General features: G+C 44.2%; 1 protein-coding gene across 2 annotated transcripts in view; it reads right to left on the reverse strand.

Annotated features, from left to right (window-relative positions):
• The window catches only part of atad1b (ATPase family AAA domain containing 1b), a 51,840-nt gene that overhangs the window by 11,938 nt on the left and 15,710 nt on the right, over positions 1–24,192 (reverse strand). For both annotated transcript variants that reach the window (XM_073027360.1, XM_073027359.1), the window contains exons 4-7: positions 20,932–21,052; positions 12,161–12,361; positions 2,126–2,232; positions 1,217–1,306 (exon numbers count right to left, since the gene is read on the reverse strand). In XM_073027360.1, the coding sequence (XP_072883461.1) occupies positions 1,217–1,306; positions 2,126–2,232; positions 12,161–12,361; positions 20,932–21,052 (519 nt within the window). The remainder of the gene's footprint in view (positions 1–1,216; positions 1,307–2,125; positions 2,233–12,160; positions 12,362–20,931; positions 21,053–24,192) is intronic.

Consider the following 24,192-nt stretch of genomic DNA (forward strand, 5'->3'; position numbering starts at 1 on the left):
GGACTGCACTGAGCTTCAATGTACGTTCAGTGCCCTTGGTTTTGGTCTTGTTCCCTTCTCCAAATTTGTGTTTCTCATTTACCTGACTTGCCTTGAATGCTCTGTTGTCTTCATTTTGGTTTGGTCTGTTGAAAATCTACCATATTGTTAGACCTTAGAGAGAGAGGGGAATCCTCCAATTTTCTACATCAACAAATCAGGTGAGTTAGTAAGATAATATAGTATTACACCCAAGGAAAGTTGGCATAGTAATTACAAAGGGGATCAAAACATTTTCAGCCTCAATTTTGTTTTTTAAATTTTAGTAAATTATTTTGAAGATTTTGGAAAGTTTCTTTTGATTTGACATAATGCACAGTGTTTTGTACATTAGCTTAAAAATCCTACTTCAATATATTTTAAATTTAGAAAATGAGGCAGTAAAATGTGAAAAGTTGTGAGAGCTGAATAATTTTTTAAGACACTGTATACCTCTATACCTTTCCTAACCAGATACCTGACCTAATAGTAAAGAAAAATAATAAGGCACATCTTTTGCTAACTATATAAGCAATGCCAAATGACAAAATCTGCAGATGCTGGAAATCCAAGCAACAGACACAAAATGCTGGAGGAGCTCAGCAGCCCAGGTAACATCTATGGAGAAGAGTACAGTTGATGTTCTGGGCCGAGACCCTTCATTAGAACTGGAGGGGAAAAAAACGGTGAGGAGTCAAGAGTAAGAAGGTGGGGTGAGGGGTGGCAGGGATACATGCAATGCTGCTGCTTTAAAACTTGAACAAGGACTTTGGGTCTGAGTTGAAAAGCCTGTAAATTTAATCCTAGCAAACAACTTTGGGTCAGATCTCAAATTCATTATCTAATGTAACTATCTCGATGCATGTATCCTTTCCATCAAAGATTCGTGACATTTAAAAGGCAAAATTTTAAAATAATGCAATTTGTTAGGACACTCTTTAGATCCAGATGATTGGAATAATACACGAGGAGAAAACAAAGCAAGCTCATACAGTCTGACACAATAATAAACTACAAACACATTTTTCTGAGAAGTTTCCTTTCAGAGATTCTTCACTTCTAAGATTAACCAAGCAAGTTTAACACTCTCTTACCACTTCAAAAATTCATACTGAAACATTCATCTCAACTATGTGGTCATAATCACAACTATTAAACAACAATAACCTCTCAGAATTACACCCACATCAATACTTACAGGCTGATTTATATGAAATCTTGTCGGCATCCTTCGCAAAATAGCAGAGTCTAGATCTTGTGGTCTATTAGTGGCACCCATCACGATTACCTAGATACAGGACATCATTGCATCGTCAATTTTATTAAAAGCAGTGATATCCTTGGACCAGCAGCACATTTCAGATGTGAAAAAAAATTGAGCTACTGACAAATCTTTTGTTATATCTCAGATCAAATCTAAATTGTGGAAAAGAAGTTCATATAGAATTATTCTCAAAGTGGAAGGTGATGCTTCAGTAGAATAACACAACAAAAGCATGAATACTAATAAATTATTCAAAAGATTATAGAAACTTGGGTCATTATACTTTCAAATCAAGGAGAAATGTGTAAACTAACTCGCACAAGGAGAGAAAACAGTATTTTATTGCTAAGTTACATCAAGTAGTGAATGTTTGCAAAAATACATTTCTACCTAATTACATGTCATCAAATTAATTATAATCAAGCACTACACTGTCACATACCCTCAACATAACTGTGTCTCAAGGAGATTTAGTGTGCATAGTGAATGCTTCGAAGAAGAAACAAGGAGGATGGCCAAAAATACTCACAGGTTATCTTTGTTTAACAATTTGGTCAAGTTAGAGAATAGAGCAATGAGGTGAGATTCCTGTGGTTTTCGAGCCTAATCAATAATGGAACTACTGGTGGACTCATTAAGAATGTGGAAGAAGTCTACAGGATGCCTTTAAAAGAGCATGATGAGCTTCATTTTAAACCTCTGGGGGATGAAGTTGGGCATAGGACTGATGAAACAGGAGGACTTAGTGCAAGATTTAGCACATCTTCTATGATTGAGTGGAACAAGCAATGAGATAATAAATAGACATGGGCTAGTAACATTAAAATCAAATAATTTAGTCACCTGACAATTAAAGTCTGTATCAAGACCATCCCAGAGGCTCATGAACTGAGCTTTCATCATTGCTGTAGCTTCATGATCAGAGCTGGACCGATTGCGCAGAAAAGAATCTAAGCGGGAAAATAAGAAATTGTTATAAAAATTAAGCATCAAAATCTTGAAATGGAGAATAATACAAATGAAACATTCACATGATTATTGCAGACAAAAATGAAGAGAGATGAAAAGTGATTTTTTTAAAAGAAATACCAAAAATTCGAACTACATGTTAAAAGTCAAAAGTGAACAGTACAAAACTTGGCAATACATGACCAAAGAACGAAAATATGAAATATTTTTGGAAGCATTCGCTGCTTTTCATAATTCAGCAATAAGGTTATTTTTTTCTCCTCTGCAGGTTAAAGTAAGTCTGCACTATTTCTATTTCTACCTTTAATATCTGTTTTTCCCTTTCAGGGTTCTTTTGAAGCCCCTGACCTGGAGTTACATGCTGACTTCGGTGCTTTGCAGGAATGGGACCCGCTTGCGGGATCGCATGACTGGCCGCTCTTTGATATATCAAGAATGCAACCTAGAAGACTACTGTGCCTTCAGTGTTCTGGGATTTCATGGCTCTGGAGGTGGGCGGACTCGAGGTCGGTGCTGCTGCAGGAAATTGTTGTGATGTGGGAGACACAAGACTGAAAGCAGCAAGCTGGCTGCTGGCTGTGTGCCCAGAGACCCGAGTTCTTCTCCCCTCTCGCTAGGAAATCGGGACAGCTCTTTTTCCCTTATTAGGGGGAGAGAGAGAGGGAGAGAGCCTGTGGTATGTTGAATTACCTGGTGAACCAGTAGTCTTTGGGGTACTGCAAGTCTGAGTCTTCATTGATGCTTTGCTGCACGCTTGTGTGCTCGGTGGGGGACATCGATGCTTTTTTGCTGGTGGGGGAGGGGAGATCGTTGCTCTGCTGCTGTTTATGTGTGGGAGGGGGGAACTGGGGGGACTTTGATGTTCTAACATTTAACTGTCATTTGTTCTTTGGGGCTCTTCTCCATTTTCGTGGATGTTTGTGAAGAAAAAGAATTTCAGGATGTACATGTATACATTTCTCTGACATTAAATGTACCTTTGAAATAAAAGATATGTTTGAGGCTAGCAAAGGTAAGCACCAGTATACACAATTGGAAATCGTATTTACTATAAAAATAATACAAGTAAACAATAGGAAAGGGCAACAGGATAAAGGCAAATAAGGGGATTAATTTAGTCAAATAATTTGTTTCAGTAGCAAGAGAATAAATGGCATTGCTTATCAGAATTAAAAGTGGAAGATAGGTGAAAAAATATTCAGTATGTGAACATGACAATGCTTGTTTGAAAATCATTTCTCTAAATAATCTCATTTTCAAGATTAAACAAATTCATAAGTTTCAAATGCAAAATCCAGTGGCCTTGGATTTTAGATTTGCCATAATTATTATATTAAGCAAATAATTGCATTCATCAAGTAGATAATGAATCATGTTTCCCGTTTTGTAGTTCTATCTATAGTTTCATTTGCTGGTCTTTGACATGATTAACAAAAATACACAGGAAATCAAAGGGCAGCACAGGTCAGGCAGTCTGGGCAAAATGGGTCTATAGGTTGCTTACGTCAATTTGGGAGCGTGGGAACATTTCTAGCATGCAACTGAAAATGAAGCAAAGAGGCCAGTGCTACATCAAAACCCGGAGCCGGGCTGAATTTTCCCAAGTATTTGGACATGGACCAAATAGAACATTTTCAAAAATGACATGTCTTCATGCACCTTGATGTTGGCTGTCCAGCTGTATTTAACTTTCAGGCTTCAAGAAACAATGATCTCATAGATTTATCACATTTTAAAATGTTTCTAGCACTGTAATAATATGCATGCAATGAACTAAGAGGAAGTCGTTGGCATGAGGCAAATTCTTTAGCAAGCAATATTTATTAATTATGAGTTATTTTTGAGCCTGTACACGCTAAACATTCAAAGACATCGCAATCTTTTGTTTAATGATAATTATTTTTGCTTCCACACCCTACCACTGCAGTTATAAACACAAGACGAAAGTATTCAGCTAAAATTCAAATTGAAACAATAACATCTGTCCTGAAATGTTGTAAGCCACATTAATGACGCAAAATTGGGAAGCTAAATACACATAGTCTTACATAATAATAGAGAACTACACATGACCTTTTGCAGTTTGCTTTTGTTGCAATACCAAGGGAATACAAGTCGGTGAATAGAGTTGAGTCATTTAATTAATATGTGCCTGAATGTGATCCTTGATACAGAATCCATTGAACAAAACCCTTCCTACAAAAGGAAAGAGAAACAGACATCTCCGTTTTGCAAATAATTTGAATGCAAATGGAAAAAGCGCAGTATGACCTTCACCAATGACAAAAATAGCATTTGATGAAGTAGAGCCTTCTGGGCTGAACACACCCTAAATACTACGGAGCTTTATGGAATAGAGACAAATTATCTTAAATGTATAATTGGAATAAGATGTAGATCAAGTGCTGGGCTAGAAAAATAGCTTCTGGAAAGAATTAATTCAAAATTATTTGTTAATCTAAATGGAAATCTCCCAAATTTGGTGTCTTGTCAACAATCAGTATGTTTTGAATAGTTGAGAGGATAAATAGGTAACAGGAATTTTGGAATATAGGCTAAAAGTCAACAGCCAAGAAAACAAAAAGTCAATGAATAATTTACTGTGGAGCTGGTCAGCAGCATTTGAATCTGAAAATGTGAACCAATTCATCTGCTTCAATGTCTGCAAAACAAAGGAGCAGGCCATTGTCTTCATGAAACAGTCATGTCTATATTAGTGGTGCTGAGGTGGAATGGTTGAAAGCCTTTATGTCTATTGGTGTAAATAACACCAACACTAGAGCCAAGAGTGCACACCAGCATCTCTATTTTTCCGAAGGCTAGCAAATACAGCAATCCTCCATGGATCTTACCAATTTTTAAAGGAAACATTCTATCTAGATGTTTGATATGGTAGCTGTGCAGCCCAAGACTACAAGGATTTGTAGAGTTGTGAACACAACCCAGTCCAACCCCTAAACAACTTACGCTTCAGTGACTCCATCTACACTTCCTGCAGCCTCGACAAAACCACTCCCACCCTAAGGATGCCCTCTTTTCCTCTCCCTCAAGAGGCAGATATAAAATAGTTTCCATCCCACTACAAAGCTCTCATGTGCTAGTAGATGAACCCTTAACTTCCTAATCTATTTCATCTTGACACTTGCACTCTGTCAACTTGCACTGGACTGTCTTCGTAAATGCAACACCATATTGTGCCTTCCTTTTTTTTTTACTATCCCAATATAATTACGTTTGCCAAGATCTGTGTGGATGGCACACAAAACCTTTCATTGTACCTCAGTATATGTGACAGCAACAACCAATATTACCGTAGATTCCGGATTTTAAGCCGCTACTTTTTTCCCACATTTTGAACAGCTTTGAACTTTGCGGCCAATAATCCGGAGCGGCTAATGCAAAGTTTTTTTCATGCCGCCTCGTAAACATTTTGCCTCGTAACAGTAGACCAATAAAATTGATGAGTAGTTCACAGAGGTCCAATGAAATTGTACGATAAATCAAGCGCACTTTCACAATTAAATTATTGTAAATCAGTCATTTGTACTCACCCTCATCAACATGGAAAACACTCGAAGCATTGTGCTACCTACCCTCTTAGTTTTAACTATATTTGTTTTCTGTACTACATCGCGGGATGCTATGACGACACACCCGGTTTCGCGGCGTCTTGTGGGAAAATGCCGTTTGCGATGAAACGGGACGGAGGGGGTCGAGCGGCGGAGCGGCTTTGGATCTGAGCGAACTCTGCTTTTAAATGCCGTTTGCGATGAAACGGAAAGGAGGGGGGGGGAGCGGATTCCGCGAGCGGCTTTGGATCCGAGCGAAATCTGCTTTTAAGTTAAAGGTATCAATAACTTTTCCTGGTAGGCTGCAGTATATATATTTTTTACCAGTCGTTAGGAGATATTGGAATGTTGTTCAGTAAAGAAGTATACGCAACGTATATTTAAAAGTAGCCGCGTACGGGCACGGTTCGAAAAAAAGCATTTGCAATATGTATTTGTTTTTGTTACCATATGGATTTAATTAAAAGTTAAAAAAATCCTCACGTGTAATATCTTTCTGTGTAAATATCTCATATTACAACGTGGGACACCTGCGGCCTAAAATCCGGTGCGGCCTTTACATTTAAAAAAATGATTTTATTTCTAAAATTAGTGCCAGCGGCTAAAAATCAGGTGCGCTCTGTAGTCCGGAATCTACGGTAATAGCAATTAAAAAAAACTCAGAAATATTGCAATCAAGAGAAATGCAACAACATCAAACATTTCGAAGTTTGAAAAACTGAACTCCAGGGACCATGGCATAAAGAAGATTGGGAGCCCCAGCTCTAGTCTGATAAAGGAAATAATGTGGCAACCCACTTCCTGCGCAGGCGAACCGGCTCACAAATAGCCAGCGCGCGGGGGGAGACTTTGGTAATGCACCTCTGATGTCATTTCTGCCCGGAGAGGGCGGGCGCTAGTGATTAAATGCCAGCGCTGCGAAGTTTGAATAAACTAGTCTCAAAACGACTTACCGACTGCGTGTCGTTATTTCAGCATTGTGTGTAGCACATCGCTACATTGGTGACCCCGATGGTCCAAACGGGATTTGGACCAAAGATGACCGACTCTTCATCTGTTTAGGCAGTTTCGCTAAAACTGCCGACTTTCTGGACGCTGCGACCACGCAGTGTCGTTTAGCCAAGCAGAAGCCCAGTTCCAGATTCGGCAGGTCTCTTCTGATTCCACGCGTTACTATCATGTGATGAGCGCCCTTGACCAGGAGACGGCCGCCCAGGTTGCGGATTTCATACAGTCGTCCCCGGAAGAAGGAAAATATGAAGTATTCAAAGTGCTGCTCATTGAGACCTTTGGCCTCTCACAGCGTGAGCGAGGTGCCCGCCTGCTTCAGCTGGACGGTTTTGGAGACAGACTGCCGTCAGCATTGATGAACGAGATGCTGTCCCTGGCTGACGGACACAAGCCCTGCCTCATGTTCGAGCAAGCGTTCCTAGAGCAACTGCCCGGGGACATACATCTGCTGCTGGCCGTCGCAGATTTCAGCGACCCCCGGAAGGTGGCGGCCCGGGCAGACGTGTTGTGGAAAGTCAAGAGGGAGAGCGTGGCATCTGTCAGTCAGATTACCAGGCCACGCGCCTAACAGCTGACCAGACCAGGCCTGGCAGGGGGGGTGCACACAACACAGAGGCAGGAGTGAGGAGGCCAGTGAACAGTGGTGTTTCTACCACCAGCGGTGGGGCACAAAAGCCCGCCGTTGTCGCCCGCCCTGCAAGGGCCAGCTGCCGCTAATGACTATGGCAGCTGGCCACCAGGACAGCCTCTTGTACGTCTGGGACAAACAGTCGGGACGCCGCTTCTTGGTCGACACCGGAGCGGAGATCAGCGTCTTGCCCCCGACGGGGTATGACACCCGCAAGAGGAAGCCAGGACCCACCCTGAGGGCCGCAAACGGCAGCAAGATACGGACCTACGGCACCCGTATAGTGCAGTTGCAGTTTGGCGCCAGCCGGTTCACGTGGGACTTCACATTGGCCGCCATGGCCCAACCGCTCCTGGGGGTGGACTTCTTGCGAGCTCACAGCCTGCTGGTCGACTTGCAAGGGAAAAGACTGGTACATGCCGAGACTTTCCAGACGTTCTCCCTGGGTGAAGCCAAGTTGCTGGCCCCACACTTCGACTCCATCACGCTGTCGGACGACGAATTCACCAGAATCCCGGCAGACTTTCCATCGATTCTGGCACCGCAGTTCACGGCAGCCATGCCCAGACACAGGGTACAGCACCACATCCCGACCCAGGGACCACCCCTCCACGCCCGCGCACGAAGGCTCCCCCCGGAAAAGCTCCGCCTGGCGAAGGAGGAGTTCAAGAGGATGGAGGAATTGGGGATCGTACGGAGGTCCGACAGCCCATGGGCCTCCCCCCTGCACGTGGTGCCCAAAGCAGCCGGGGGGTTGGAGACCGTGCGGCGACTACTGCAGACTGAACGAGGCTACAACTCCAGATCACTACCCCGTGTCGCACATACAGGACTTTGCAGCAAACCTGCACGGGGCAAGAATCTTCTCCAAAGTAGACCTCGTCCGGGGATACCATCAAATCCCGGTGCAGCCTGAAGACATCCCCAAAACAGCACTCATCATCCCGTTCGGCCTGTTTGAGTTCCTCTGAATGCCGTTCGGCCTGAAGAATGCCGCACAGACCTTCCAGCGGCTAATGGATGCGGTGGGACGCGACCTGGACTTTGTATTCATCTATTTGGACGACATCCTTATAGCAGCAGTTGTCGTCAGGAGCATCTGTCCCACCTCCGCCAGCTCTACTCCCGCCTGAGTGATTTTGGCCTCACGATCAACCCGGCCAAATGCCAGTTCGGTCTCGATACCATCGACTTCCTGGGCCACAGGATTACCAAAGACGGGGCAACACCACTGCCTGCCAAGGTAGACGCGATCCACCACTTTGCCCGGCCCAACACAGTCAAAGGCCTGCAGAAGTTCGTTGGTATGGTGAACTTCTACCACCGTTTCCTCCCCTTCAGCAGCCCGTATCATGCGCCCTTTGTACACCCTGATGTTGGGTAAAGGCAAGGACATTACTTGGGACGAGGAAGCCGCGGCCGCTTTCGTTAGAGCCAAGAAAGCCTTGGTAGATGCCGCGATGCTGGTGCACCCCAGAACGGACGTTCCGACCGCCCTCACGGTAAACGCATCTGACACAGCAGTCGGTGGGATGCTGGAGCAGCTCATCGAAGGGCGCTGGCAACCCCTGCCGTTCTTCAGCAAGCACCTACGACCACCCAAACTCAAGTACAGTGCTTTCGACCGGGAGCTGTTGGCACTGTATCTGGCAATCCGGCATTTCAGGTACTTCTTAGAAGGCGTTCACGGACCACAAACCATTGACCTTCGCGTTCACGAAGGTGTCCGATCCCTGGTCGGCTCGCCAGCAGCGACATCTGTCCTACATCTCCGAGTACACGATGGACATCCAGCATGTCTTGGGGAAGGACAACGTCGTGGCGGACGCACTCTCCAGCACTGGCGGAGGCACAGCAGGCAGACGACGAGATGCCCAGCTACAGGACTGCAGTCTCGGGTTTGCAGCTGCAGGACTTTCTCGTAGGCCCAGGTGAGAGGACCCTCCTATGCGATGTGGCTACCGGCCAACATTGCCCCATCATCCCGGCAGCCTGGAGGCGGCGATTTTTCGACTCCATACACGGTTTGGCACACCTATCTATCAGGACAACCGTCCGGCTGGTCTCCAGCAAGTTCACATGGCACAGACTCCTCAAGCAGGTCAGTGAATGAGCCAGAACGTGCGTGCAGCGCCAAACAGCCAAGGTGCAGCGGCACACTAAAGCCCCGCTGCAGCAGTTCGAACCCACCCACCGGAGGTTCGACCACATTCATGTGGATATCATGGGCCCCCTACCAGTGTCCCGAGGAGCGCAGTACCTCCTAACTATGGTAGACCGGTTCACAAGGTGGCCAGACACACTGACACATCTGCCGATTCCTGCGCCCGAGCACTGGTCGCAACCTGGGTAGCACGCTTCGGGGTACCGGCCCACATTACCTCCGACAGAGGCGCCCAGTTCACCTCCAGCTTGTGGTCGGCTGTGGCCAGCCTGTTGGGAACGCAGCTACACCACACAACTGCCTACCACCCACAGTCGAAAGGACCGGTGGAACGCTTCCACCGTCACTTGAAGTCGGCTCTCATGGCCCGCCTAAGAGGACCTAACTTGGTGGACGAGCTTCCCTGGGTCCTGTTTGGAATTCGCACAGCGCCCAAAGAGGATCTGCACGCCTCGTTGGCCGAGTTGGTGTATGGCGCGCCCCTGGCCGTCCCAGGAGAGTTCATACCACCCCCAAGGGGGCAAGAGGAAGAACCTGCAGCAGTCCTGGACAGGCTATGCGAAAGGCTCGGCAACCTGGCCCCCGTACCGACTTCACAGCACGGACGGACCCCGACCCATGTACCCAAAGACCTGCAGAACTGTAAGTTTGTGTTTGTACGAAGGGGCGGACACCGGGCACCGCTACAGCGGCTGTACGAGGGGCCGTTCAAGGTGATCAACAACAACGGGTCTACGTACGTTCTGGACATTGGGGGGAAGAGGAGGTTTTCATGGTGGACCGACTCAAACCAGCCCATGTGGACTTGGCACAGCCGGTCGAGGTTCAGGCACCGCGGCGCAGAGGCAGACCTCCCAAACAGAGGCTGATCCAGACTCTGGACATTGGGGGGTGCATCGCCGGTTCTGGGGGGTGGGGGGGGGGGGGGGGGGTGTGGCGACCCACTTTCTGCGCAGGCGAACTGGCTCACAAATAGCCAGCACGCGGGGGGAGACTTTGGTAATGCACCTCTTTCCGCTCGGAGAGGGCAGGCGCTAGGGATTAAATGCCAGCGCCGCGAAGTTTGAATAAACTAGTCTCGAAACGACTTACCGACTGCGTGTCGTTATTTCAGCGCTGTATGTAGCACATCGCTACAGAACATTAATAAGCATGGACATGCAATCAATGTTATGTAAAAGGTTGCAAGCAGATTACACTAGAACTGTGTGGATCCAACCTGGGAGAAGAATCTACAAAATTCCTAATGCTAAAGTTTTTGGCTAAAAAGGCACCCTGTTAGAATCATTACTGTTAAGAGAGTTGAGACACTGAATCTAGGCAATCTCTGGATTATATTAGGGTTTTGAGAATTGTCCGTAAATCAATCTGTTTTCTATCATAATGCATACCATACCGTTGTAGATACACTTGCTGTAATTCTTTCATTTCACCCAATAATCATCCTAACACTACCCATAATTAATCTAATAAAACATATACTGTCTTAAATGAATACCACAAAATATCTTATTACCACTATTACTAGCTTTAAAATGTTTTAAAATGTATGGGAGAATTTGTGTGAAGTCAAATTTCCATAACTCAGGTTATTTGTAACCAGGGGAAGTATACTACAGGCATCCCTCATATTCCGAGATGCGTCTGCTTTCCTAGCAAACAGTCCATATAACAATCTTGTGTTACATGAAGATATATCATCAGCTTCAAGGTCACAAAACAAAAGTAAAAAAATTTAAAAATCTTGTATTTATTTACTTTTCTTCCCCACATAAATTCCATGAAAATGAATTTTATTCCACATCTCAAAGCTTTGGGTAGGCATTAATGAATTCTGCATGTGATCACTGGTATATGGAAGAACAATGAAATTGTATAACAGGAAGAGTCCTTTTGGCCTGACAGACCTATATCAGTATTTTTGCTCCAAGCAAATCTCTTGCCAACCTCTCAACATCCCAGAACCCATTTTATTTCTCTCAAGTACTTATCTAACATCCCACACACTGCAGAATAACAGGTCAGTTGACATGTGAATTGCAGATATGTTCAATTGGTTGGAATAGGGTCCTTCATCAATGCCAAGAACATCAAATGGATATTACTAAAGCTGTCTATCAGCATCTGAAGAGCTTGTTACAATTCCAATATTTTGGCACCATTATTCAGCTAATGTCATTATTATTCACATTTAGTTCTTTATCTTTCATCAAGCAAAATATAGGATAAAATTACCAATACTAATTCATCGCAACTACAAAGAAGAGGCTGAGCTCTAATGTTTGTAGTACTGACTTTCTGGACAACTGCTCTTATTAACAGAGCTGAATCAGACAGCCAGCAGAATGAAATGTATGAGTTGTGTGGGTGACAGAATAATAGAAAGAATATCACATAGCAAATGATTGATACTTCAGTGTTGATTCCGCCCACATCACTTTACACTTGCAAATATGTATCTGCAATAGTGCAAATATGTATCTGCAATAGTAAATTTATACTGTGACTCGAACAAGATGCTGACAACACAAACTTACCAATTTCATCAATAAAGATGATCGAAGGTTGCAGCTTTACAGCCAATGAAAATACAGCTGCAGCCAGTTTTTGGGATTCTCCATACCATTTATCAGTCAAGGTGGATGGCTGTAGGTTAATGAATCGACATCCAGCTTCTTTAGCAGTAGCCTTGGCAATGAGAGTTTTTCCACAGCCTGGAGGCCCATACAGAAGTACACCTAAAGTGAAACAAAAAAAAAGCATTCCTGGAAGTTAATTGAGGATTCCATCATATCAAATGGAATACTTTTTGAACCACTGAAGTTAATTCCAAAGGCAGGAAATGAGGAGTGTGTATCTACAAGAGGACTACCACTTCAGCTTCGGTATGTATATAAAATTCTGCCTCGAAAACCATGCTGGATTGATTACTGTATGACGTTAGACCATAAGACCCTGAGACACGCGAGCAGAATGAGGCCCTCTGGCCCATCCTGCATGCTCCGCAATTCGATCATGGCTGATTTATGTATTATCCCTCTCAACCCCATACTACTGCTTTGTCATCACTGGAAAGACCCTGTAAAGCTCTACTAGCATACCATATTAGATTAATGAGTCTCAGCAAGAGCAGCTCAGGCTCATTTCATAGTCCACTGACTAGTGGGTCAAAAGGCCATATGCTGATTCTTAGGTCAGACTCTTAAGCACAAGAAACAACCTCACATTTCAGTGAAGCAGAATGGGAACACTGGTCTGCTGGATGTTATGTTCACTTAGATGACATTAAATCATGGCTCCACCTGCTCTCTCAGGTGGCATATAATATCTTGTAATGTTCTGAAAAGCAAGAATTATCAGTGTCCAGGCCAATACTTGTCCCTCAAAGCTCCAAGACAGATGATTTGATTAACTAGTACACTGTTATCCACCAGAGGTGCTACCCCTCCCCAGACACCCCCATGCACCCCATCCACCTTTGGTCCCCACCTGGTGCTCAGCTCCCACCTGCGGCTCCAAGTAGCTGTAACACACGCAGCGGCCACACGCCGGTAAACTGTCTCGGCAGACGGGCCAAACCAGGTGAGGGTAGCCGACGGGTCTTCAACCCTCGGTGAGGTAGGGGATCTGTCTGTCCCAGCGTGTGAAGTCTGGCCTTGGCAGATTGAGTGGAGGAGACCGATTAATGGTCCAATGGTCAAGAAGGCAGGCCAGCAGGCGTCGTGGAGCGCCTAGAGCAAACTCAACTCGTCAAGCCCTGCGGCGATGGGGGAGTGGTGAAGCAACAGGTGGAGATGACCACTGGCAGTTGTAGTCACTAACCTGCACGTAGGCTGCCTCTGGACCAATGGTCATTCATCTCTGTACCCAGGGCAGCAGAGACGTCCGGCAGCATCCAAGGTGACTGGGCAGCCCTTTTTATGACAGCACTGCCCACCCTCGTATGAGGGTAGGGGTTAGAAAAGGCACCCTAAACATTGCCTGCCCCACAACATCTGGCTAGCTAACCGCGGCTGGCAGATCATCTCCTTAGCGGTCGACATGCCTCAAGAAAAACAAATCAAAGAAAACGCATCTTTGGAGCCTGGAATGTCCACTCTTTGCTGGATAGAGATAAGGTGGCAAGGCCTGAAAGACGAACAGCACTGATAGCGGCTGAACTTTGCCGTTATCACATTGACATTGCTGCACTCAGTGAGACCAGGCTTACAGACGAGGGTTCATTACAGGAAGCAGTGAGTGGATATACGTTCTTTTAGAAAGGGAAACCACAGACTGACAACAAGATTCACGGAGTAGGTTTTGCAATCAAAACTGCTCTGCTGAAGAACATCCCTACTTTACCCACTGGAACAAATGAACGTATCATGAAGTTCCGCTCTCCTCTCAGCAAGTGCCAGTATATCACCATTGTCAGTGTCTATGCACCAACCATCGTGAGTCCAGACGAAGACAAGGAAAGTTTCTACAAGAACCTGGACCAGACTATTTGGACAATTCCTGTCAGTGACAAACTCGTCATCTTGGGTGACTTCAACGCTAGGGTGGGGACAGACAGTGACAACTGGGGATGAGTCCTTGGGAGACACGGGGTGGGAAAACTAAACGGCAACAGGCTGCTACTTCTGAGCAAGTGTGCCAAGCACAACCTATGCACCACTAACACGATGTTCACACTTGCAAACAAGTACAAAACAACCTGGATGCATCCCAGGTTCAAACACTGGCACCTCCTCGACTATGTCATAGTACGCCAGCGTGACATTCAAGACGTCACCATCACCCAGGCCATGCGAGGTGCTGAGTGCTGGACAGATCACAGGCTGGTTCGGTCGGTCCTCTACCTGCACATAGTCCCTTTGCATCATAAGCAACCAAAGACTGTCAGAGTGTCATTCAATATTGGCAGGCTGCAAGATCCAGGTCAAGTCCAACGTTTTCAAGATGTACTTAACGAAAAACTCTCCGGCAATTCACCGCTTGTGGGAACCTGTTCTGAAAAGTGGACGCAGTTCAAAGATGTCATCACGCAGACTGCAACAACTGTACTCGGGCTGAAAACCCGAGTGCACCAAGACTGGTTTGATGGAAACCACAAGACCATTTCAGCATCCTTTCAGGCCAAGAACAAAGCCTATGTAGACTGGCAGAATGACCCGTCATCTGTCTCAAAGAAAGACAAGTTTAAACACCCGCAGTCCAAAGTACAGGCGGAACTGCGAGGAATGCAGGACGAGTGGTGGCAGAGGAAATATGAGCAGGTGAAATGCTATGCAGACATGCATGCCACCAGAGAGTTCTTCAGCGCCATAAAGTCAGTTTATGGTCCTTCTAAATCAGGATACTCCCCCTTGCTGTCATCTGACAGGTCGAGCCTGATCAAAGACCAGGAAGGACTGAAAAACCGCTGGGCTGAACACTTTTCCAACCTACTCAATAGGCCGTCCACAGTTGCTCCTGACTCTTACAGCAGATCCCTCAGCAGCCAAGGCCTGGATGACCCAGACCTGGCACCCTCTACTGATGAGATCAAGAAAGCGATCTTGCAGATGAACTCAAATAAAGCAACAGGGCAGGATGGCATTCCTGCCGAGATGTACAAAGCATTAGGCCAAGCAGCTTACAGGTGTTTCAAGACATCCTGGAAGACATCTGGATCACAGAGGAGATGCCTGACGACTTCCGTGATGCCCTCATCGTGGTTCTCTACAAAAACAAGGGAAGCAAATCAGACTGAGGAAACTACAGGGGTATCTCACTGCTGTCCATCGCAGGCAAGATTTTTGCCCGCATTCTCCTGAACAGATCTGTCACTGTCTCGGAAAGGAACCTCCCAGAGGCGCGGTGTGGCTTTCGGCCAGAACGGAGTACAGTAGACATGATATTTGCCGTGAGGCAAGTCCAGGAGAGGTGCATTGAGCAGAACAAGCCTCTTTCTCTGTCTTCATTGACCTGACAAAGGCATTTGACACTGTAAACAGGGAGGCTCTCTGGATCATGCTGAGACGTTACGGATGCCCCAGGAAATTTGTGAAGATGATTCGACTGCTCCACGATGGAATGACAGGACAGGTTCTTTGCAGTGGTGACACGTCAGCTGCATTTGCCATTTCCAATGGGGTGAAGCAGGGCTGTGTACTAGCCCCAGTCCTGTTCAATCTGTTCTTCACTTGCATGTTGTCACGTGCTGCCCAAGGTCTGAAGGAGCGAGTGTACATCAGGTACCAATTGGACGGCTCTCTCTTTGACCTTCGCCGCTTGAACGCACGGACAAAGTGCCTCCAAAGAAACCCTCTCTGCTGATGACTGTGCGCTCCTGGTGCACAAGGACAGTGGATCTACAGTTGATGCTGAACAAATTCTCAGACACTGCTATGCTCTTTGGCCTATCAGCCTGAACAAGACTGAAGTATTTCACCAGCCCGTGCCAAACACCAACCCCACAGAACCAAAAATCACTGTTGACAACACCCAGCTAAAAAATGTAAACAGCATCAAATACTTCAGAAGCATCATCTCGAGTGATGGGTCTTTGGACAAAGAAATTGACTCCAGGATCAGCAAGGCCAGCCAGGCTCTGGGGAGGCTGCATACCAGAGTGCTCAATCAACACAACATCCGCACCTCCACAAAGCTGGAAGTCTACAGAGCTGTGGTCATCCCTTCTCTCCTATGGATGTGAGACCTGGACTCTGTACTGACGACAACTGAACACATTTCACATGTGCGCCCTCCACTCCATCCTTGGCATTCGTTGACAAGACCGTGTCTCCAAACTGGAGGTCTTGGATCACACGGAGTCCACCAGCATTGAGTCCCTGATCATCAGAGCCCAGATGCGGTGGGGGGGACACGTCATCAGAATGGACGACCACCGTATGCCTCGCCACCTGCTCCGTGGTGAACTGGAGATTGGAAAGAGAACTCAAGATTGTCCATGCAAGCACTACGAAGACTCTGAAAGAAACCCTACGCTACTGTGACATCCAGCCAAGGGAACTAGAAGCTGCGGCTGCTGACAGAACCTGCTGGCAAGCCCTGTGCTATGAAGCCTTCACCAGTTTTGAAGAGAGGTGCCGCCAAAAACTGATGGAAAACTGTGAGCGGCGTCACAGAACAGCAGCCACAATTAGTACAACAACGGACTTCCAGTGCCCCCATTGTGCTGGACTCTGCGCTTCCAGACTGGGACTGCAGAGCCAACTCCGTGTCCACAGATCAACTGCACAACAGCGTGTCTTCTTCCAATCCGAAGGACTATCACTACACACACAGCCATCCAAGGGATCTTGCTGTACACCTGTTGCCAGCACTTTGCTAAATTTATAGCAATTCCACTTTATACTTGTCCTCGGGCTGAGACTCTAAATTGGAGAAAGGGCAATTTTGATGGCATCAGGAAGAATCTTTCAAGTGTGGTTTGGGACAGGTTGTTTTCTGGCCAAGATGTACTTGGAAAGTACAGAATTTTTATGTTCCTGCCATAATAAAATGCAATGATAACAGGTTTAAGGAACTTTGATTTTTGATAGACATTGGGACCCTGGTTAATAAAAAATAAGGTGGTGCATAGCAGACAGAAACAATTGAGGTACTTGAGTATAAGAAATGTAAGAGAACACTTAAGAAGAAAATCAGGAGGGCTAAAAGAACACATGAAGTTGCCTAGCAGACAAGGTGAAGGAAAATTCTAAGGGCTTCTACAGATATATTAAGAGCAAAAGGATAGCAAGGAACAAAATCGGTCTCTGGAAGATCAGGCTAGTAATATATGTGTGGGAGCCAAAAGAGATGGGGGAGATCTTAAATGGAATTTTTGTGTCTGTACTTACTCAGAAGACGGATAGAGAATCCACAGAAGTAAGGCACAGCAGCAGCGAGTCATTACAGAGGAGGCAGTGTTTGCTGTCTTGGGGCAAATTAGGATCCCTAGGACCTGACAAGGTGTTGCCTCAGACACCATGGGAGGTTAGTGCAGACGTTGCAGGGACCCCAGTAGAGATATTTAAATTATTCTCAGCAAGGTGCTGTAGGGCTGGAGGATAGCTAATGTTGTTCCATTATTTAAGAAAGGTTCTAAGAATAAAACAGGAAATCATGGGCCAGTGAGCCTGACATCAGTAGGGGGTAAGTTATTGGAAGGTATTCTAAGGGGCTGGATTTGGATAGAGAGACTGATTAGGGGTAGTCAACATGGATTTGTGCATGCTAGGTTACATTTAATCAATGTAATAAGAGTTTTTTGAGGAAGTTACCAAGAAAGTTGATGAAGGCAAAGCAGCAGATGTTCTCTAGTTGGACTTCAGCAAGGCCTTTGACAAAGTCTGCATGAGAGGTTGGTCAAGAACGTTTGGTTGCTCAGCATTCAAGATGAGGTAGTAAAATGGATTAGACATTGGCTTTGCAGGAGAAACCAGAGCGTTGTAGCAGAGGTTGCCTCTCTGACTGAAGGCCTGTGAATAGTGGTGTGCTGCAGAGAATGGTGCTAGATGCTTTCTTGATTGTCATTTATATCAATGATCTTGATGATAATGTGGTAAACTGGATCAACAAATTTGCAGATGCCACTAAGATTGAGAGTAGTAGTGAACTGTGAAGAAAAGCTTACAGCGGGATCTGGACCAGCTGGAAAAATGGTGGATGGATTTAATGCCGACAAGTGTGAGTTGTTGCAATTTGGGAGGACCAAACAGTGAAGGTCTTACACGGTGAGCAGCAGGACACTGAGGAGTGTGATTTGAAAAAAAAATCTAGGAAGAAAAATCTGTAATTCTTTGAAAGTGGCATCACAGGTAGATAGGGTTACAAAGAAAGCGTTGGCACATGGACCTTCATAAATCAATATATTGAATACCGAAGATGGGATGTTATGTTGAAATTACATAAGGCTTTGGCGAGGCCTAATTTGGAGTATTGTGTGCAGATTTCACCACCTACAAGAAAGATATAAATAAGAATGAAAGAGTGAAGAAAAAAAAAATTTACAAGGATTTTGTCAAGACCTGAGTAACACTGAAAGATTGGATCAGTTATGGCTTTATTCCCTGGAGCATAGGAGAATGTGGAGAGATTTGATAGAGGTATACAAAATTATGAAGGGTTTAAATAAGGTGAGGTGCTTAAAAAACCAGGATTTTTCACCGGGACTACAACTGGATGTCATGGGTTTAGGGTGAAAGGTGAATGTTTAAGGGGAACATGACGGGGATTCTTCACTCAGAGGGTGGTGAGAGTGTGGAACAAGCAGCCAGCACAAGTGGTGGATTTCAACTTTTAAGAGAAATTTGGATAGTTACATGGATGGGAAGGCTACGCAGATTGATGAGACTAGACAGATTAATTGTTTTTGGCATGCAGTAGATAGGCCAATAGGCCTGTTTCTGTGCTGTAATGTTCTATGACTCCGAGCTTGTGGATTCCCTCCCCAACATCTATTTACCTGTGTTACCAACAACCTCCTTAAAACCCAGCATGTGAGACCACCTTTACATTCTTTATTCTAACACACCTCACAAGTCAGCGTTGAATTGTATTTGAAAATATTCTGTGGCATGTCTTGACTGTTGAACAAATAAAGAGACTCAACCTAAATTACTTGTATAAAGCACACCTGTGTCTCTTTGAACATTAGTACAAATCAATCTCTCATCATTTTAAGTCCCCAATCCCAGTGATGCTCCATTGGCCATTCCCCACAAACAAGAAAGAATCCATTTACTGCCATCCTTTGCTTTATACCCAATAACTAATTCCCAATCCATACACTAATTTGTTGTTCCAGGTGTTGCAAATATTCAAAAAGCACATGGCTCCCCCTCATCTACTCATCACTTCCTCAAAGAATTCCAGCAGATCAGACAACCGTAATTTTCCTTCATAAATCCATGCTGATTGCTCAATCCTATTATTCTTTTGAAGGGGTTCTGTTATTACATCCGTCATTGAATCCAGCAGTTTCACCATCACTGATATTAAGCAAAGTTAATTCCCTTCTTTCTTACATAGCAGGGTCACATTTGCCTTTGATACCAGAGGAACAATACTAGAATCCATAGAAATATGGAAGTGATAATCAGAGTGCTCACTAATGTTATCAGTCTTTCAAAACATTGGGATGCAGATCATCAGATACTTGGGACTTATCAGATTTCAAACTCATCAAATTCTCAAATGCTAATTTTCCTGACAAGTACTTCCTTCAATTCCTCATCCTTGCTATACTCCGATTCTTTTGCATTTTCGCCAGTTTTGTCCTCTTTTTATTGTTGCTTAATTCCTCTGCCTCCTTGCAGTCCAGTTTAAATTCTGCCAATAGGATTCTCATTCTAACCTGGAGTTTTTAAGTTTGTAACTTACTAAACAATTCCATAACCCCAATCCTCTAGATAATCAGAATCATAGCGATCATATTAAAGTTAAAGTGCACGCTATAACCCATGCTTGCCAATTGATTACTTGTACAAAATACAACTCAACAGTCCTAATTGCATGAATATACTACTGTAGTTAGTTTTCTGCAAAGACAATGTGTGCTGCTGGTAGAATGTTTTGGTTTCGACTAAAGACAAGAAGCCCTGCTGTTCAATTTAGGAATGTTGTGTCAGCCCATCAGAATGGTGGGATGTGGAGAAAGTTCTAGAGACAGCAGGGCAGAGAGAGTTTTGTGGTGGACAGTAGTCCGATTTTGGAGTCCTTCGGTGGAGGCTTCAGAGCAGGAAAGAAAGGAAGATGTTGGACAGTACCACTGGAAGGAGAATCCCCATTGCATGAAGTGCTTTGTGCAGATGAATGGCTCTAAGGAGGAAGGGCAATACTGCTGAGAGAGAGCCAATTTGCTTGAGATGGTCTTCGAAGGGAGTCTGAAAATGTGGCAGGTGTTTTCACGCAGACTCTGGGTCCAATGCCTGTGTTAGAAACACACAGCTTTGGAAGAGATGAGCTCCAATGGTTATATGCATATTTAGACTGGTCTAACTGCCCTTTTATTCCTGATAACAACTGTTTGGTAAAGCTGAAATTAGTAAATATACTATCTTTATAATTTTATGGGTGTACGATCTGTTAATCCTTGCCGACCTATAATTGTGTTTGGGCAGCATTTGCTCAAATCAGGCTTCTTTAATCGGAACATCATGGCGTTTCTGTTTGGTTGAACTCCAAATCATACTGACCCTCAACATACTGTATACTGTTTATGAAAGGTGGCTTTCTCTCGTGGCTATTATTAGAGCTAGCTAACAAGCCAAGTTTGTATACGAGCCCATAATACACCCGCACACCTACATATACCCACCCCTCCACTGCATACCTTTTGGAGGTTGCAACAGCCTGGAACCTTCAAATAAATGTCTTTTTTGAATTGGTAATATCACAGTGTCTTTGAGCTCTGCAATCACATCATCCAAACCAGCAACATCATCCCATGTAACCTGTTGAAAGTACAGAAACACAAAAGTTATCAATGGTGATAATTGTTGTATAAATTAGTTATCCACTAGAGCCAGAGGACAACAGGATATCTAATGTTGTTTAAGAAAGGCCCTAAGAAAAGGTGGGAAATTATTGGCCAGTGATCCTGATGACAGAAGTGGGTAAATTATTGGAAGATATTCTAAGAGACAGGATACAGAAGTATTTGTAAACAGGAACTGATTAGGGATAGTTAACATTGCTTTGTGAGAGAAAGGTCATGTCTAAACAATATTAGAATTTTTCAAAGTTAACAGCTAAATTTATGAAGGAAAGGCAGTGGGCATTGTCCACTGAAGTCCATGTAGACAAAGTCCAGATGGACATGGGAGGCTGGTCCAAAAGATTCAGTCCCTTGGCGTTCAGGATGAAGTAGTAAATTAGATTCAACGCTGGCTTAACAGGAGAAGCCAGAGAGACTATAGATGGTTGCCTCTTTGACTGGAGGCCTATGGCTAGTGGTATGCCGCAGGGGTCAGTCAGTGCTGGGTCTGTTGTTGTTTGTTATCTATATCAACAATCCGAATCGATAATGTGGTAAGCTGGATCAGCAAATTTGCAGAGGACACCAAGACTGGGGCATAGTGGACAGCGAGGAAAGATATCAAAGGTTGCAGAAGAATCTGGATTAACTGGGAAAATGACAGATAAGTTTTAATTCAGGCAAGTGAGAGGTGTTGCACTTTGGGAGGGCAGATTAGGTGGTGTCTGCTGTGTTTCCTTCTTACACAGTGAATGGTAAGGCACTAAGGAGTGAGGCAGAACAAAGGGATCTTTCCTTAAGAGAACTTTCAGGACATTAGCCTTCAAAAATCACTACTGGAGTTGGGTATTGTTGAAGTAGTACAAGATGTGGGTGAGGCCAAATTCACAGTATTGTGTGCAGTTACCTGCAGGAAAACATTTAGAAGGATGTTGTTGGGACTCAAGAGCCTGAATTATAGGGAAAGGTTGAATAGATTAGGACTTTATTCTCTGGGCCATAGGAGAATAAGGGGAAATTTGATAGAGGTATATAAAATTATGAGGGGTATAGACAAGGTATAGGGAACAGACTTTTTCCACTCAGGTTGGGTGAGACTAAAACTAGAGGTCATATGTTAAGAGTGAAAGATGAAATACTTAAGAGGAACATGAGGGAAAACTTCTTTACTCAGAGGGTGGTGTGAGGATGAAACGAGCTGCCAGAGAAGTGGTGGATACAGGCTCGATTGAAACATTTTGGAGAAGTTTGGATAGGTAAATGAATAGGAGGGATATGGAGGGCTATGGTCCAGGTGCAGGTCAATGGGATTAAGCCAAACAGTTTGGCAAGGTCTAGATGAGCTGAAGGGCATTTCTGTGCTGTCATGCTCTACGTCTCAGCAACAATAATCAGGAATGCTATACATTGCAGCAGTTTTAATGAAATAATTTACAATGTAGTTTAGAAAAGATATGGGTAAATTTCAACACCAGTTTTATGTTATTTACTTACAATGGTAAATTTTATTGTAATGTTAAAAATTACCCAGTAAAAACAGAACATGCAATGCCAATTCAAAAACTAATTGTAGTTGAATGCTTGAACTGTTAAATATTATCAGTTAACAATCTCCTCAGTATTTCACATGTAACTTCAAAAAGTTTAGTAGTAGCCATTACTTCTTTGCAATATCACACTTGGATTTTAATGGCTTTATAATCACCATTTGTGTGGCTTCAGAGCTGTGTGCCAGACATGGCTATAAGCAACATTGGGGCCCCACAGGCGACTGTATTAGCTCTCTTCCTGTTTTCCCTGTATACCTTGGACTTTAGATACAACAGTGAGTCATGTCCTCTGCAGAAATTCTCTGATGACTCATCAATAGTTGGGTGTATAAAGGGAGGATGGAAGGATGAATACAGGGCCCTGGTGGAGGACTTTGTCAAATGGTGCAAGCTGAATCATCTGCCGCTCAACATCAGTAAGACAAAGATGATGATGATGGACTTTAGGAAGACTAAGCCTGCACTGCTCCCTGTTACTATTAATGGTGAGGACGTGGATGAGGTGAGGACCTACAAGTACCTGGGGGTGCACCTGGATGACAGACCTAAGTGGAGCGCTAACACAGAGGCTGTGTACAAGGGCTGGAGTCACCTCTACTTCTTGAGGAGACTGAGGTCCTTTGAGTATGCAGGCTTCTCCTTCACATGTTCTACCAGTTTGCTGTGGCCAGTACAATCTTCTATGCGGTGGTGTGTTGGAACAATGGCATCAACACAGGTGATGCCAACAGGCTCAACAAAACTAATTAGAAAGGCTGGCTCTGTTATAGGAGTCAAACTTGACACACTAAAGGTTGTGGTAGAACAAACGGCCCTAAGGAAAATGCTGGCAATTCTGGACAATGTTTCTCAACCTCTGCATGCCACCTTGGCTGAGCAGAGGAGCATTTTTAGTAATAGATTAGGACAACTGCACTGCTCCAAAGAGCGCTATATGAGGCTATTAGGCTCTATTATGAGTCAACCTATAGCCGGGGAAGTGATGAACCCCTCCAGTTAAACTGTTTGAGTAACTTAATTTTTATTCTTACTTTTTTTCTAATAGTTGTATATTTGTGCACTTGTAATGCTACTGTGACACTGTAATTTCCTTTAGGATCAATAAAGAATCTATCTAATAGCACCAGAAATGGGTAGAAATGAAGGTGGCAGGACCAAAATGCTGCTTCTTATGCTGATAAACTGGAGTCAGTATGATAAGCTATTAGCACCAAATAAACAACAATGACATAATTTAATGCAATTTCTAATGCAGAATTGCAGTGGAATGTTAAAGGTTATCATTTATCAGTATTTTAAAAAATTTGGTGGTCATCATATTTGGAAATGAACCATTACATGGCATACATTCTCATTTTATTAATCATAGCTGTGCTGTTTACCAAAGGCAACTTAACATGCATCTTTTGAGTTGAGTGAAGATTGTAGAAAACATAGTTCCAAGGTTTTCAGCATCCTGGCTTGCAGCTTCATTACTGCCCCCTAATGGTTCCCAGTAAATTGGAAACTGCTTAGTAATTCAAATTATCTATCCCTGCTCAGAACTTGATTTCAGAATTTCCTTGAT

Source organism: Hemitrygon akajei, chromosome 23, assembly GCF_048418815.1.
Source record: "Hemitrygon akajei chromosome 23, sHemAka1.3, whole genome shotgun sequence".
NCBI lineage: Eukaryota > Metazoa > Chordata > Chondrichthyes > Myliobatiformes > Dasyatidae > Hemitrygon > Hemitrygon akajei.